Source organism: Hyperoodon ampullatus (assembly GCF_949752795.1).
Source record: "Hyperoodon ampullatus genome assembly, chromosome: 5".
NCBI lineage: Eukaryota > Metazoa > Chordata > Mammalia > Artiodactyla > Ziphiidae > Hyperoodon > Hyperoodon ampullatus.
Window position 1 is genome coordinate 79313507 of NC_136918.1, and position 17746 is coordinate 79331252.

Genomic DNA, 17746 nt, shown 5'->3' on the forward strand with positions numbered 1-17746 from the left:
GTTGAATAAGAGTGGTGAGAGTGGGCAGCCTTGTCTTGTTCCTGATCTTAGTGGAAATGGTTTCAGTTTTTCACCATTGAGGACAATGTTGGCTGTGGGTTTGTCATATATGGCCTTTATTATGTGGAGGAAAGTTCCCTCTGTGCCTACTTTCTGCAGGGTTTTTATCATAAAAGGGTGTTGAATTTTGTCGAAAGCTTTCTCTGCATCTATTGAGATGATCATATGGTTTTTCTCCTTCAACTTGTTAATATGGTGTATCACATTGATTGATTTGCGTATATTGAAGAATCCTTGCATTCCTGGAATAAACCCCACTTGATCATGGTGTATGATCCTTTTAATGTGCTGTTGGATTTTGTTTGCTAGTATTTTGTTGAGGATTTTTGCATCTATGTTCATCAGTGATATTGGCCTGTAGTTTTCTTTCTTTGTGACATCCTTGCCTGGTTTTGGTATCAAGGTGATGGTGGCCTCGTAGAATGAGTTTGGGAGTGTTCCTTCCTCTGAAATTGTTTGGAAGAGTTTGAGAAGGATGGTGTTAGCTCTTCTCTAAATGTTTGATAGAATTCGCCTGTGAAGCCATCTGGTCCTGGGCTTTTGTTTGTTGGAAGATTTTGAATCACAGTTTCAATTTCAGTGCTTGTGATTGGTCTATTCATATTTTCTATTTCTTCCTGATTCAGTCTTGGCAGGTTGTGCATTTCTAAGAATTTGTCCATTTCTTCCAGGTTGTCCATTTTATTGGCATAGAGTTTCTTGTAGTAATCTCTCATGATCTTTTGTATTTCTGCAGTGTCAGTTGTTAGTTCTCCTTTTTCATTTCTAATTCTATTGATTTGAGTCTTCTCCCTTTTTTTCTTGATGAGTCTGGCTAATGGTTTATCAATTTTGTTTATCTTCTCAAAGAACCAGCTTTTAGTTTTATTTATCTTTGCTATCGTTTCCTTCATTTCTTTTTCATTTATTTCTGATCTGATATTTATGATTTCTTTCCTTCTGCTAGCTTTGGGGGTTTTTTGTTCTTCTTTCTCTAATTGCTTTAGTTGCAGGGTCAGGTTGTTTACTTGAGATGTTTCTTGTTTCTTAAGGTGGGATTGTATTGCTATAAACTTCCCCCTTAGAACTGCTTTTGCTGCATCCCATAGGTTTTGGGTCGTCGTGTCTCCATTGTCATTTGTTTCTAGGTATTTTTTAATTTCCTTTTTGATTTCTTCAGTGATCACTTTGTTATTGAGTAGTGTATTGTTTAGCCTCCATGTGTTTGTATTTTTTACAGATCTTTTCCTGTAATTGATGTCTAGTCTCATAGCATTGTGGTCGGAAAAGATACTTGATACAATTTCAATTTTCTTAAATTTACCAAGGCTTGATTTGTGACCCAAGATATGATCTATCCTGGAGAATGTTCCATGAGCACTTGAGAAAAATGTGTATTTTGTTGTTGTTGGACAGAATGTCCTATAAATATCAATTAAGTCCATCTTGTTTAATGTATCATTTAAAGCTTGTGTTTCCTTATTTATTTTCATTTTGGATGATCTGTCCATTGGTGAAAGTGGGGTGTTAAAGTCCCCTACTATGATTGTGTTACTGTCGATTTCCCCTTTTATGGCTGTTAGTATTTTCCTTATGTATTGAGGTGCTCCTATGTTGGGTGCATAAATATTTACAATTGTTATATCTTCTTCTTGGATCGATCCCTTTATCATTATGTAGTGTCCTTCTTTGTCTCTTCTAATAGTTTTTATTTTAAAGTCTATTTTGTCTGATATAAGAATTGCTACTCCAGCTTTCTTTTGGTTTCCATTTGCATGAAATATCTTTTTCCATCTCCTTACTTTCAATCTGTATGTGTCTCTAGGTCTGAAGTGGGTCTCTTGTAGACAGCATATATATGGGTCTTGTTTTTGTATCCATTCAGCCAATCTGTGTGTTTTGGTGGGAGCATTTAGTCCATTTACATTTAAGGTAATTATGGATATGTATGTTCCTATTCCCATTTCCTTAATTGTTTTGGGTTTGTTATTGTAGGTATATTCCTTCTGTTGTGTTTCTTGCCTAGAGAAGTTCCTTTAGCATTTGTTGTAAAGCTGGTTTGGTGGTGCTGAACTCTCTCAGCTTTTGCTTGTCTGTAAAGGTTTTAATTTCTCCATCAAATCTGAATGAGATCCTTGCTGGGTAGAGTAATCTTGGTTGCAGGTTTCTCTCCTTCATCACTTTAATTATGTCCTGCCACTCCCTTCTGGCTTGTAGAGTTTCTGCTGAGAGATCAGCTGTTAACCTGATGGGGATTCCCTTGTGTGTTGTTTGTTGTTTTTGCCTTGCTGCTTTTAATATGATTTCTTTGTGTTTAATTTTTGACAGTTTGATTAATATGTGTCTTGGTGTATTTCTCCTTGGATTTATTCTGTATGGGACTCTCTGTGCCTCCTGGACTTGATTAACTATTTCCTTTCCCATATTAGGGAAGTTTTCAACTATAATCTCTTCAAATATTTTCTCAGTCCCTTTCTTTTTCTCTTCTTCTTCTGGAACCCCTATAATTCGAATGTTGGTGCATTTAATGTTGTCCCAGAGTTCTCTGAGACTGTCCTCTGTTCTTTTCATTCTTTTTTCTTTATTTTTCTCTGCATCAGTTATTTCCACTATTTTATCTTCCACCTCACTTATCCGTTCTTCTGCCTCAGTTATTCTGCTATTGATCCCATCTAGAGTATTTTTCATTTCATTTATTGTGTTTTTAATCGATGCTTGATTCATCTTTAGTTCTTCTAGGTCCTTGTTAACTGTTTCTTGCATTTTGTCTATTCTATTTCCAAGATTTTGGATCTTGGGAATAGAATCTTGGATCATCTTTACTATCATTATTCTGAATTCTTTTTCAGGTAGACTGCCTATTACCTCTTCATTTGTTAGGTCTGGTAGGTTTTTATCTTGTTCCTTCACCTGCTGTGTGTCTTTCTATCTTCTCATTTTGCTTATGTTACTGTGTTTGGGGTCTCCTTTTTGCAGGCTGCAGATTCGTAGTTCCCGTTGTTTTTGGTGTCTGTCCCCAGTGGCTAAGGTTGTTTCAGTAGGTTGTGTAGACTTCCTGGTGGGGGGGACTAGTGCCTCTGTTCTGGTGGTTGAGGCTCGATCTTGTCTTTCTGGTGGACAGGTCCATGTCTGGTGGTGTGTTTTGGGGTGCCTGTGGCCTTATTATGTTTTTAGGCAGCCTCTCTGTTAATGGGTGGGGTTGTGTTCCTGCCTTGCTAGTTGCTTGGCATAGGGTGACCAGCACTGTAGTTTGCTGGTCGTTGACTGAAGCTGGGTGCTGGTGTTGAGATGGAGATCTCTGGGAGATTTTTGCTGCTTGATATTATGTGGAGCTGGGAGGTCTCTTGTGGACCCATGTCCTGAAGTTGGCTCTCCCACTTCAGATGCACAGCACTGACTCCTGGCTGCAGCACCAAGAGCCTGTCATCTACCCGGCTCAGAATAAATGGGAGAAAAAGTAGAAAGAAAGAATTAGTAGAAGAAAGAAAGAGAGAGAGAAAGAAAGGAAGAAGGAAAGAAAGGAAGGAAGGAAGAAAGAAAGAAAGGAGGGAGGGAGGGAGGGAGGAAGGATGGAAAGAAAGAAAGAAGGGAGGGAGGGAGGAAGGAAAGAAAAAGAAAGAGTGAATGGAAGAAGCGAGGGAGGGAGGAAGGAAGGAAAGAAAGAAAGACAGGAGGGAGGGAGGGAGGAAGGAAAGAAAAAGAGTGAAAGGAAGAAGGGAGGGAGGGAGGAAGGAAAGAAAGACAGGAGGGAGGGAGGGAGGGAGGAAGGAAAGAAAAAGAAAGAGTGAAAGGAAAAAGGGAGGGAGGGAGGAAGGAAAGAAAGAGAGAAAGAAGGAAAGGAGGGGCGGAGGGAGGGAGGGAGGGAGGAAGGGAAGGTAGGAAAAAAAGAAAGAGCAGGTAAAGTAAAATAGAATAAAGTATGAAATATAGTAGCGTTATTAAAATTAAAAAGTAATTATTGAAAAAAAAACGGACAGATAGAACCCTGGGACATATGGTGGAAGCAAAGCTATACAGAGAGAATCTTACACAGAAGAATACACATACACATTCACAAAAAGAGAGCAGGGGGAAAAATCAAAAATCTTGCTCTCCAAGTCCACCTCCTCAATTTGGGATAATTCGTTGTAAAAAGAGGAAAAGGGTGAGAAGTCTGAAATCTTGCTAAGTCCACGTCCTTAATTTGGGATAATTCGTTGTAAAAAGAGGAAAAGGGGGGAGAGTCTTAAATCTTGTCCTCAAAGTCCACTTCCTCAATTTGGGATGATTCGCTGTCCATTCATGCACTCCACAGACGCAGGGCACATCAAGTGGACCGTGGAGCTTTAACCCGCTGCCTCCGAGGCTGCACAGAGAGATTTCCCTGTCTCTTCTCTGTTCTCACAGCTCCCGGGTCTCAGCCTTGGACCTGGCCCCGCCTCTGCGCATAGGTCACCGGAGGGCGTCCGTTCTTCGCTCAAACAGGGCGGGTTTAAAGGAGCCGCTGATTCGGGGGCTCTGGCTCACTCAGGCAGAGGGGAGGGAGGGGTGCGCAGTGTGGGTTGGGCCTGCGGCGGCAGAGGCCGGCGTGACGTTGCACCAGACCGAGGCGCTCCGTGCGCTTTCCCGGGCAAGCCGTCCCCGGGTCCCGGGACCCCGGCAGTGGCGGGGTGCACAGGTCCCCCGGAAGGCGGGGCGGACAGTGACCCGTGCTCGCACACAGGCCCTGCGGCGGCGGCAGCAGCAGCAGCCCCAGCGTCCCACGCCCGTCTCCGGGGTCCGCACCTTTAGCCACGGCTCGCGCCTGTCTCCGGCGCTTCCCCAAGCAGCCCTCTTAATGCCCTCTCCTCGCGCACCAGGAAACAAAAGGGAAGAAAAAGTCTCTTGCCTCTTCGGCAGCTCCAGACTTTTTCCCCGGACTCCCTCCGGGCTAACCCCTTCAGGCTCTCTTCCTGCTGCCAGCCCCAGTCCTCTCCCTGCGCTCCGACTGAAAGCCGATACCCGAGCCTCAGTTCCCAGCCCCGCCCGCCCCGTTGGCCGAGCAGACAAGCCTCTCGGGCTGGTGTGTGCCTGAGGGCACCGATCCTCTGTGCCGGAATCTCTCCGCTTTGCCCTCCACACCCCTGTTGCTGTGCTCTCCTCCCCCCTCCGCCACCTGCAGTCTCCGCCCTCGAAGGGGCTTCTAGTGTGTGGAAACCTTTCCTCCTTCACGGCTCCCTCCCACTGGTGCAGGTCCCGACCATATCCTATTGTCTCTGTTTATTCTTTTTTCTTTTGCCCTACCCAGGTATGTGGGGAGTTTCTTGCCTTTTGGGGGGTCTGAGGTCTTCTGTCAGCGTTCAGTAGGTGTTCTGTAGGAGTTGTTCCACGTGTAGATGAATTTCTGATGTATCTGTGGGGAGGAAGGTGATCTCCGCGTCTTACTCTTCCGCCATCTTCCTCCGGGGTCGACTGCTCACCACTTTTATGATAGAATTTTTAAAATCCAGTTTTTGTATTTGTTATCTGTACGCACATCCTTTTTAAGTAGTCAAAGCTAATTATGAAAAATAACATTTCTTTATCCCCTACTTTCCAGAGGTAACTATTTTTAACTCTTACAGCTTTTTTTCTTTTTTTAAAAAATTTATTTTATTTATTTATTTTTGGCTGTGTTGGGTCTTCGTTGCTGCGTGCAGGCTTTCTCTAGTTGTGGCGAGCGGGGGCTACTCTTCGTTGCGGTGAATGGGCTTCTCATTGCAGTGGCTTCTCCTGTTGCAGAGCGCAGGCTCCAGGCGCATGGGCATCAGTAGTTGCGTCACTCGGGCTCAGTAGCTGTGGCACGTGGGCTCTAGAGCTCAGGCTCAGTAGTTGTGGCACAGGGGCTTAGTTGCTCTGTGGCGTGTGGGATCTTCCCAGACCAGGTATTGAACCCGTGTCCCCTGCATTGGTAGGCAGATTCTTAACTGTGCCACCAGGGAAGCCCCTCTTAACAGCTTTTAAAAAATTCTATTTACACGGATATCTCTAAATATAGCTACTTGAGTTTTTAGTTTTACACATTGTATATTGACTTTTTACTATGGAAGATGAAGATCTAGCTCCTTTTTATATTCTTTACTCACTCTGCCTGATCTCCTCCTCCAGCCCCTTAGTCTCTCTTTATCATCTCATTATATTCCCATTCTTCAAATATACTTATGTTCTAATTTTTCTTTGTTCAGTATTCAATATTACACTATTATGACTATATAAGTGTCGTTGTCAACTGAGCCGTGTGGTATATTATGATTATTTTTACTTTCTCAATAACTTTTTGTTTTCTCTGAAATTAATAAATGTCTTTTGTTTGATGAGTTGGTTTTCTATGAACTTATCATTGATTTATCTCCAGCCTCTTCTCCACTTATATAAATCTCCACCCAATATGTTCCAGTACATTTGTTATTCTGCCCAATTTGTTTTCTTGAAGAAGTTTCTCCTAAAGCCTCCTGAGTTGTTCCAATTTAGATAGGTGGTTAATCTATATATGTGCTGTACAACAGTTATCTTGAGATCTCTTTTTATCATTATCATTCATTCCCATTGCTGTTTGTTTGAGTCAGGGCCCTCCTTTTTTGTGATCATATGTATTTCTTTTGATTCACTTTCTCATTTTAGTGGGGATATCTTCTAGGAAGTTCCACTTTATTTCAGTGTACAGGCTATTATGGGTATAAATTTTGCAAAAATTAACATGTCTGAAAATGCCTTACAATTATTTCATAGATTTTCCAGGTACAAACGTCAAGATTTTAAACACTTTTAGAGTTTTTAAGATAGTACTTCATTTTTCTCATTACTATTGAGAAATCCAGTGCCATGCTGATCCTTCATCCTTTGTATAAATTTTATAAATTTATTTATTTATTTTTGGCTGCGTTGGGTCTTTGTTGCTGCGCGCGGGCTTTCTCTAGTTGTGGTAAGCGGGGGCTACTCTTACTTGTGGTGTGCGGGCTTCTCATTGTGATGGCTTCTCTTGTTGGGGAGCTCGGGCTCCAGGTGTGCGGGCTTCAGTAGTTGTGGCTTGTGGGCTCTAGAGTACAGGCTCAGTAGTTGTGGCGCATGGGCTTAGTTGCTCCCCGGCATGTGGGATCTTCCCGGACCAGGGCTCGAACCTGTGTCCCCTGCATTGGCAGGCAGACTCTGAACCACTGGGCCACCAGGGAAGCCCTATATAAATTTTAAAATTTTTCTCTGAGAGTTTTTTTTTTTTTTTTTTTTGTGGTATGCGGGCCTCTCACTGTTGTGGCCTCTCCCGCTGCGGAGCACAGGCTCCGGACACGCAGGCTCAGCAGCCATGGCTCACGGGCCCAGCCGCTCCACGGCATGTGGGATCTTCCCAGACCGGGGCACGAACTCGTGTCCCCTGCATCGGCAGGCGGACTCTCAACAACTGCGCCACCAGGGAAGCCCGTCTCTGAGAGTTTTTAAGAAATCCTTTTCTTCCTTAGTATTGTGAAATTTCACTGATGTGTCTTGGTGTTGATCTATTTTCTAACATTGTGCTGGGTACCCAGTAGTTGCTTTCAATCTAGGGGCTCTTGTCTTTCAGTTTAGGGAGATTTTAACACATCTCTTGCAGTATGTGGGAAAACATGCAGATAGTCATCTATATCCCAAATTAGTAGGGATATAGAAGATATGACTAATACAGTTAGCAAATTTGACCTAATGGATGTATGTAGAATATTTACCAAATAAGAGCAGTATATATATTCTTTTCAATTACATATGAAACATTTACAAAAAAAAAAAAACCCTACCATATGCTAGGCCATAAAACAACATATTTAAAGGATTTAAGTCATTTAAAATATATTCTTTGACAGCAGTGTAATTAAGCTAGAAATAACTATAAGAAAAACATAACTGAAAGATGCCCACATATTTAGAAATTAATAAATAATTTTGACCCCTTTTGGGGTGAAAAAAATAATCACAGTAGAAACAGGAAGATAGTTTGGAATGAAAGTATAATAAAAATATCTCCTAATGAAATTGTGAAATGCAGCTAGAGTTGTTTTTAAAGGGAAATTGATAGTATACAGTGTGTATATTATTAAAGATGAGAGACTGGAAAATTAATGACTTATTCATCTATAGAACTTAGAAAAAGAATAGTAAAATAATGCCACAGAGAGTGGAAGGAAAGAAATAATAAAGAGAAGAACAAAAATTAATGAAAGAGGAAAGTCATTATCCTGAACATTAAAAAAAATTCTACAAGTCAATGAGGAAAGATACAATATCAATGGGTAAGGAACTTGAACAGACATTTATAAGAGGGTATCCAAATGGTGTCTATACATGAAATGGTGCTTAATCTCATTAGTAATCAAGGAAATGTAAATTACCTCTTCAAAGAGCTATTACCACACACTGTCCAAAATACCTAACAGATTGACAATACTAAGTGGTGACAAAGATGTGGAACAGTTAAGAAGTCCTAGCCACAGCAATCAGACAAGAAAAAAAAATAAAAGGAATCCAAATTGGAAAGGAAGAAGTAAATCTGCCGCTGTTTGCAGGTGACATGATAACTATACACAGAAAATCCTAAAGACACCACCAAAATACTAGAACTCATCAACGAACTATGTAAAGTTGTAGGATACAAAATTAATATATAGAAATCTGTTGTATTTCTGTACACTGACACGAATTGTCAGAGAAATTAGGAACACAATCCTATTTATAATTGCATCAAAAAGAACAAAAATCCTAGGAATACATCTAACTAAGGAGGTAGAAGACCAATGCAATCCCTATCAAATTACCAATGGCATTTTTTGCAGACCTAGAGAAAAAAAATCTTAAAATTTGTATGGAAACACAAAAGACCCCGAATAGCCAAAGCAATCCTGAGGAAGAAAAATGGAGCTGGAGGAATCAGGCTCCCTGACTTCAGAGTATACTATAAAGCTTTGTTCCAGTACCATACTGTAATCAAAACAGTATGGTACTGGCACAAAGACAGCCTTATAGATCAATGGAACAGTATAGAAAGCTCAGAAATAAACCCATGCACCTATGGTCAATTAATCTATGACAAAGGCAGCAAGAGTATACAATGGAGAAAAGACTGTTTCTTTAATAAGTGGCACTGAGAAAACTGGACAGCTATATGTAAAATAATGAAATTAGAATACTCCGTAACACCATACACAAAAATAAACTCAAAATGGATTAAAGACCTAAATGTAAGACCAGATGCTATAGAATTCCTATGGGAAAACACTCTTTGGCAGAACACTCTTTGACGTAAATTGCAGCAAGATCTTTTTGGATCCACATCCCAGAGTAATTAAAATGAAAACAAAAATTAACAAGTGGGACCTAATTAAACTTAAAAGCTTTTGCATAGCAAAGGAAACCATAAACAAAATGAAAGGACAACTCATAGAATAGGAGAAAATGTTTGCAAACAAAGTGACCGACATGGGTTTAATCTCCAAAATAGACAAACAGGTCATGCAGCCCAATATCATAAAAACAAACAACCCAATAAAAAATGAGCAGAAGATCTAAATAGACATTTCTCCAAAGAAGAATACAGATGGCCAAAAAACACATGAAAAGATGCTCAACATGGCTAATTATTAGAGAAATGCAAATCAAAACTACAGTGATGTATCACTTCACACAGAATCGCCATCATTAAAAAGTCTACAAACTATAAATGCTGGAGAGGGTGTGGAGAAAAGGGAACCCTCCTACACTGTTGGTAAGAATGTATATTGGTACAGCCTCTATGTGAACAGTATGGAGGTTCCTTAAAAAACTAAAAATAGAACTATCATATGATGCAGCAATCCCACTCCTGGCCTTATACCTGGAGAAAACCATAATTTGAAAAGATACATACACCCCAGTGTTCACTGCAGCACTAATTACAGTAGCTAGGACATGGAAGCAACCTAAATGTCTATCACAGAGGAATGGATAAAGAAGATGTGGTACATATATAATGGAATATTACTCAGCCATAAAAAAGAACAAAATAATGCCATTTGCAGCAACATGGATGGACCTAGAGATTGTCATAAGGAGTGAAGTAAGTCAGACACAGAAAGACAGCTGTCATATGATATCACTTATATGTGGAATCTAATAAAAAATGACATAAATGAACTTACTTACAAAACAGAAACAGACTCACAGATCTTGAAATCAAACTTATGGTTACCATAGGGGAAATGTGGGGGGAAGTGATGAATTAGGAGATTGGGATTAACCTATACATACTACCATATATAAAATAGGTAACTAACAAGGCTGTACTGTATAGCACAGGGCACTCTACTCAATACTCTTTAATTACCTATACTGGAAAAGAATCTGAAAAAGAATAGATAAATGTATATGTATAACTGAATCACTTTGCTGTACACCTGAAACTAAAACAACATTGTAAATCAACTATACTCCAATATAAAATTAAAAAAAAATCCTAGGAATAAGTCTAACTAAGGAGGTAGAGACCTGTACTCAGAAAACTATAAGACACTGATGAAAGAAATTGAAGACAACACAAACAGATGGAAAGCTATACTGTGTTCATGGATTGGAAGAATAAATATTGTTAAAATGACCATCAGTGCAATCCCTTCCAAAATACCAATGGCATTTTTCACAGAACTAGAATGAAAAATTCTAAAATTTGTATGGAAACACATAAGACCTTGAATAGCCAAAACAGTCTGGAGAAAGAATAACAAAGCTGGAGACATCACACTCCCTGACTTCAGACTATACTGCAAAGCTACAGTAATCAAAACAGTATGGTACTGGCATAAAAACAGACACATAAATCAATGAAACAGATTAGAAAGCCCAGAAATGAGCCCACAATTTTATGGGCAATTAATCTGTGACAAAGGAGGCAAGAATATACAACATTGGTGAACAGCCAGCCTTTTCAATAAATGGTGTTGGTAAAACTGGACTACTGTCTCACAGCATGCACAAAAATAAATTCAAAATGGATTAAAGATTTAAATCAAGACCTGAAACCATAAAACTTCTAGAAGAAAGCATAGGTAGTATGCTCTTTGATGTTGCCCTTAGTAATATTTTTAGGATATGTCTCCTCAGGCAAGGGAAACAAAAGTAAAAATAAACAAATGGGACTAAAACTATCAAACTAAAAGTTTTCTGCACAGCAAAGGAAACTTTCAACAAAATGAAAAGGCTGCATAATGAATGGGAGAAGATCTTTGCAAATGATGTATTCAGTAAGGGGTTAATATCTAAAATATATGAAGAATTCATATAACTCAACATCAAAAAAAATCCAATTAAGAAATGGGCAGAGGATCTGAATAGACATTTTTCCAAAGAAGACATACAGATGGCCAACAGGCATATGAAAAGATGCTCAACATCACTAATCATCAGTGAAATACAAATCAAAACCACAATCTGATATCACCTCACACCTGTCAGAGTGGCTGTTATCAGAAAAGACAGCAAATAACAAGTGTGGGCAAGGATGTGGAGAAAAGAGAACCCTTGTGCACTTTTGGTGGGAATATAAATTGCTGCAGCCACTATGGAAAACAGTATGGCAATTTCTCAAAAAATTAAAAGTAGAACTGCCATATGATCCAGCAATTCTACCCCTGAGTATTTATCTGAAGTAAAACAAAAACACTAATTTGAAAAAGATATATGCACCCCTAGGTTTAATGCAGCATTATTTACAATAGCTAAGTTATGGAAGCAACCAAGTGCCCATCAATAGATGAATGGATAAAGAAAACATGGTGTATTTATATACAATACAACCATAAGAAAGAAGGAAATCCTGCTGTTTGCAACAACATGGATGGACTTAGAGGGTATTATGCTAAGTGAAATAAGTGAGACAGAAAGACAAATACTTTATGATTTCATTTACATGTGGAATCTGAAAATACAGAACAGATGGTTGCCAGAAGGATGGGGGTTGTGGGGAGGAAAGAAATAGGTGAGGAAGTTTGAGGTATAAACTTCAGTTGCAAAATAAATGAGTCATGGATATGAAGTGTACAATGTGGGGAATACAGTTAATAACTAATAGCTTTGTATGATGACATATTGTAACAAGATTTATCATGCTGATAATTTTGAAATGTATAGAAATATTGAATCACTGTGTTGTGTAACAGAAACTAACAGTGTTGTAGGTCAATTATACTTCAAAAATGAGCAAACTTGTAGAAAAAGAGATCAGATTTGTGGGTTACCAGAGGCAGAGTTGGGGAGAGAAGGAGCTGAATGAAGGTAGACAAAGGAACAAACTTCCTGTTATAAGATAACTAAGTACTAGGGATGTAATGTACAACATGATAAATATAATTAACACTGCTGTATGTTATATATAAAAGTCATTGAGAGTAAATCCTAAGAGTTCTCATCACAAGGAAAAAACTTTTTTCTGTTTTTTTAATGTTGTATGTATATGAGATAATGGATGTTTCCAAAACTTATTGTGATAATCTTTTCATGATGTAAGTCAAATCATTATGCTGTACACCTTAAACTTATACAGTGCTGCGTGTCAATTATATCTCAATAAAATGGGGAAAAACACACATGGATTGCAGGGGTGTAACTCTGGTACAGTCTCTTTGGAAAACAGTTGGACATTATCTAGTAAAATTGAAGATAATATAAGACCCAGCAATTTTACTCCTAGGTATATACCCTAAAGAAATTTATGCACGTATATACGAAAGGACACGACCAAGAATATTGTTAGCACTATTTAGCATCATTTTCATTTGTTTTTCACAGCCAGGCATATTTAGCCAGTCCTCTGTCTAATGCCGTGCAGATTGTTGGCATGAGTGCTACTCTCCCAAATTTGGAGCTTGTGGCTTCCTGGTTGAATGCTGAACTCTACCACACTGACTTTCGCCCTGTACCACTGCTGGAATCAGTAAAAATTGGAAATTCTATTTATGACTCTTCACTGAAGCCTGTGAGGGAATTTCAACCCATGCTACAAGTAAAGGTAAGTCATTATTTTTATATAATTACCACCAGTACTTTTATGTTTGATTGCATTTTCTCACAAGTTAACAGTTTTTGAGTTAAGTAAAGTAGGGGGTTGCAAAGTAGTTGAATATGCATTATATATGCATTAGAAGGATTCCTAATGCTAAGCTAATTGGTTTCATATTAAAGAATTGGTGGTGTTGGTAAGAGAGGAAATGTAGCTGTGTCTTAAATTTAAGTATTATCATTTCCTATAAGTGTAAGTATAAAATTTTGTAGATTTTTCTTTTTAACTAGGAAGAAGATTTTCTTATGGCTTTGTTTACACTAAACACTAATGTGGAAAATTGACCTTTTGTTTAATGATATAGGTATTATATAGTAGAGTGGAAAAATCATTTTTTGGAGTCAGAAAGACCTACTTCTGATACTTCATAGAGATACTTGATATGGCTATGATATTAGTTGAATCACATAACTTCTCTGAATGTAGTGTCTGAAAAAGTTAAGGGTAAGTTTAGAACTAGGAATAGGACTAAATTCATGTGTTTTAGTACCATCATAGGTATGCATTTGTAGCTTCTGCATACCTGGTATGGAATCTTATTTAGTTGCTTCGCTCTGTACCCCAAATTTCACCTGACTGTGCCTTGGTTACCTCAAGTATATAAGTAAACACATTCATCTACTCTCCTGTTAATCTTCTATTATCATGCCTATGCCTCCACCTCATTTAAATGTTACAGCTCTTACCTGGATTTTTGAAATAGCCTCATAATTGGTCTCTTTGCTTCCTACTTTGTCCCCTTCAGTCTGTGCTTAAATCAAGAGCTAGTGACCTATTTAAAATGAATATCACATTCTGCTCAAAAACTTGTGATGGTTCCCTGTTTCATTTAGAATGAAAGCCAACATCTTTAAAGTAGCCTACAAGCCCCTGCATGATCTGCCCCACTCCCTTAGTGCTCTGACTTCAGTTTCTATATTCCTTCTTACTTCCTTCATAGCCTTTTTGCTATTCCATAATATGCCAAGAATCTCCCACCTCAGGTTCTCTTTATCTGGAATGCTTTCTCCCCCAGGCATCAGTAGGGTTTACCTTTTCACCTTTGGACCTTTACTCAAATGTCAATTTCTCAGACTTCCCTTGGCCACCTTATTTAAATTGCTGTGTTCTCCTATTCCTCCTATTTTCCCTGTTTCATTTTTCCCCTTTGCACTTTTCAAAACTGAACATACTATGTGTTTTACTTATCTTGTTGTTTTGATCTATCTTTTCTTATTGGAGTAGAAGAACTCTAAGGCTAGAGCTGTTTTTCTGCTTTATTCTCCATCCCCAGTGCCTAGAACAATATATGACACATAGTAAATATTTGCTTAATGAGTGAATGGATTAATGAATTAATCCAGTTACACACACTGACCTTCCAGTTTTGAGAATTCCCTGGGCCACCACTGGGTGTTTACAAATGCTCTTTGTTCTGCTTGAGATGTGTTCCCTGTCCCCCAGTTACCTTTCATTAAGATAATGCTTCCCATTCTTCACGTCTCAGCTAAATCATCAGTTTCTCAGGGAAACCTTTCTTTCAGGTCTTTCTGTCAAATTTATGTCAAATATGAGGCTTCAAAACACCATAAAACTCTCTTTCATAGTACATATTATGATTGTATTTTACATTTGTTTGTTTAGTACTTTAATATGTTTCCCCAGTGAGACCTAAACCCCTTAAAGATAGTACCTTGACTTTCTTTTACTCACCATAATATCCCCATTACCTGAGGGTTGAGGGTCAGTCAATATTAGTTGAATGAATATAAGATATTTCCTACTCACCTTGCATCATAAGGAAGTTTATTTTCTTCTTTTCTCTTTCTGTTTTTTCTTTGTTTTATTACTGATTTTGTGTAACTGATTCTTATCATGCCTTTGTGTAGAAAAACCTTTCCCTTGAAGCAAAATGAATGACTTTAAAATGATATGAAAATGTTTTGAAGGTACTACTACAGTGGCAACTTCTCTTTTTTTTTTAGGGAGATGAGGACCATGTTGTTAGTTTATGTTATGAGACCATTCGTGATAACCATTCAGTATTACTTTTCTGTCCATCAAAGAAATGGTGTGAGAAGTTGGCAGATATCATTGCCCATGCGTTTTACAGTCTACACCATCAAGCTGAGGGTAAGTTACTGATGGCAGTGAAAGCCTCCATACTTAGGACATTTGCTTGAAAGTAATGTTAATAATTATATTAGCAAAGCATGGCTCTCTTTCATCATTGCCACCACCTGCCTACTGGCTACTCCTTTATAAAACTCTGCTTTTGTGACTAATCATCTCCTTATCCTCCTTACAGACAATGTGTACACACATTCAGACTAATCTTCAGAATTTTAGAATGTTGGATTTATATAGGTATATACTGAGGTTCTTCATCTAGGATCCATGGGCTTTGAGAGGTTGACCTCGAAGCCCCTAAACTGTATAAAAAACTTCACATATACACATTTTTTTGGGGAAAGCAGTCATATCTTTTTTATATTTCCAAACTGTAACTCTAAAAAGAATCATACACACACACACACGTATATGTACATATACATATACATATATACACATGTATTGGGTTGGCCAAAAAGTTTGTTCATAACATCTTATGGAAAAAGCCGAATGAACTTTTTGGCCAATCCGATATTTTAAAATCGGTTTTACTGAGGTGGAATTTATGTGGAATAAAATGTACCCACTTGAAGTGTGTAACTTCATGAATTTTAATAAATGTGTTCACCTGTTTAACTCCCCCACTGTGATCAACATGTAGAACATTTCTGTCAATCTAAAATGTTCCCTTTTGCTGTCAGTCTCCTCCCTCTATCCCCAGCTTCAGGCAACCACTCATATATTTTCTGTCACTCTAGATTAGTTGTGTCTTTTCTAAGAATTTCATATAGTAAATGATGTCATATTGTGTGTATGTGTCTTTTGTGCCTGGCTTCTTTTACTCAGCATAATATTTTTAAGATTCATCCAGATTGTTACTTCTATCAATTTGTTTCTTTTTTATTGCTGAGTATTGATCTAGTATATTGCTATAACCATTAGTATATATTTTTACTGATTCTAGGATGAGTACTAGCTTATGGTCCCTTGGGGTCAAAGATAAGTGTAGGGAAGACAGAGACCAGTTCTAGTTACAGAATACTATGATATTTTATGACTTTGTTATGACAGTGGCATCTTGAGGACAGGTGATGGATATCTCAAGCCTAGCTCCAATAAGTGAACTTTGCCTGAAGTTATATTGGGTAGACTCTGATCCAACATTTTAATATCTCTTCTAGTTCCCTCTTAATTGATACTTTCTTATTATGCCAACTTTTATTTTTTATGTGAACCATGATAACTTATACTCCTTAATAACCAGAAACATTATTAATATTTTCTTTGCTTGAGGCTCTGTTATTTTGATTTATAGCATGGTTCCCAAATCCTAGTGCTTAGACTGGAGCCTGGGCAGTGATGAACTTTTCACCAGAAAAGTAAAGACAAGGCAGCACATTTTTCATAAAGATGAAGTTTAAATTTTGAAATTATCCCTACTAACTTTTTTATGTTAAAATAACTTTTCTTTTGAAATAAGGAATCAATGATAATTTTTAAAAATTTTAAATTGTTCTTAGAGAAATAAAACTTTGGCAACCCTCTGTGGATCCTCAAAATTTTAGGAAAAGTTTACCTAAAAGACTTAAAAATATATAAAATATAAGATACATTCTATGAGAAGGTTTACTAGTTCAGAAATCCAAAAGTCTAGGAAATTCTTTAAGCAAACATAGTTCTTGCATCTAAGAAAGTCTTCTGGGGGAAGTTACACATAGAGGCAAAAACAGAGGGTAATGTATGATTAATTACCACATTGGTGCCAAAAAGGCTAGAAGAATTGTCATTTAGAACTAAGCTCCTATGTGATTCTGACACTGCTGGTTTGGGGGGTGGGGCACACTTTGAGCAAGGATTTTGATTTTTAGGCTCTGAGTATCTGTAATTTTCTCCTTCCTTCAGCTGTTTCTTTTGATCTCCTCCTGTGGGCTTGATCTCACCCTAATATAATGTTTCCTAAACTTTGGTACACATTAGAATTGCCTGGGGAGATTTAAAAATCATTATGTCCAGGTTGCATCGCATCGCAAAGTCCAGAGGTGAATGCCAGGCATCAGTATTTTTAAAAGATATCCAGGTGATTATTATTATTATTATTTTTTGCGGTACACGGGCCTCTCACTGTTGTGGCCTCTCCCGTTGTGGAGCACAGGCTCCAGATGCGCAGGCTCAGCGGCCATGGCTCATGGGCCTAGCCGCTCCACGGCATGTGGGATGTTCCCGGACCGGGGCATGAACCCGTGTCCCCTGCATTGGCAGGCAGACTCTCAACCACTGCGCCACCAGGGAAGCCCCGTCCAGGTGATTATTATATGTAGTAGTTTCAGAACCATTGCCCTCTGTCATGACTCAGTCAGATAGCAGTTAAAGAGGTCCAAGGGGAGGTGACAGTGTTGATGATTTTTTTGTGACAGGATTGGTAAGATCATCTGAACTTCCACCAGTGATACTGGAACAAAAGGGCCTCCTAGAAGTGATGGATCACTTAAAACGCTTGCCTTCAGGACTGGACTCTGTATTACAAAAAACTGTGCCATGGGGAGTAGCGTTTCATCATGCAGGTATCCG

At 38.6% G+C, this 17746-nt stretch overlaps 1 protein-coding gene across 1 annotated transcript in view; it reads left to right on the top strand.

Moving 5' to 3' along the window:
• Positions 1–17746, top strand: part of POLQ (DNA polymerase theta) — a gene marked incomplete at both ends in the record, with an annotated part of 137130 nt that overhangs the window by 9049 nt on the left and 110335 nt on the right. The window contains 3 exons of the mRNA XM_079704838.1: positions 12817–13036; positions 15052–15199; positions 17593–17739. Of these exons, the coding sequence (XP_079560964.1) occupies positions 12817–13036; positions 15052–15199; positions 17593–17739 (515 nt within the window). The remainder of the gene's footprint in view (positions 1–12816; positions 13037–15051; positions 15200–17592; positions 17740–17746) is intronic.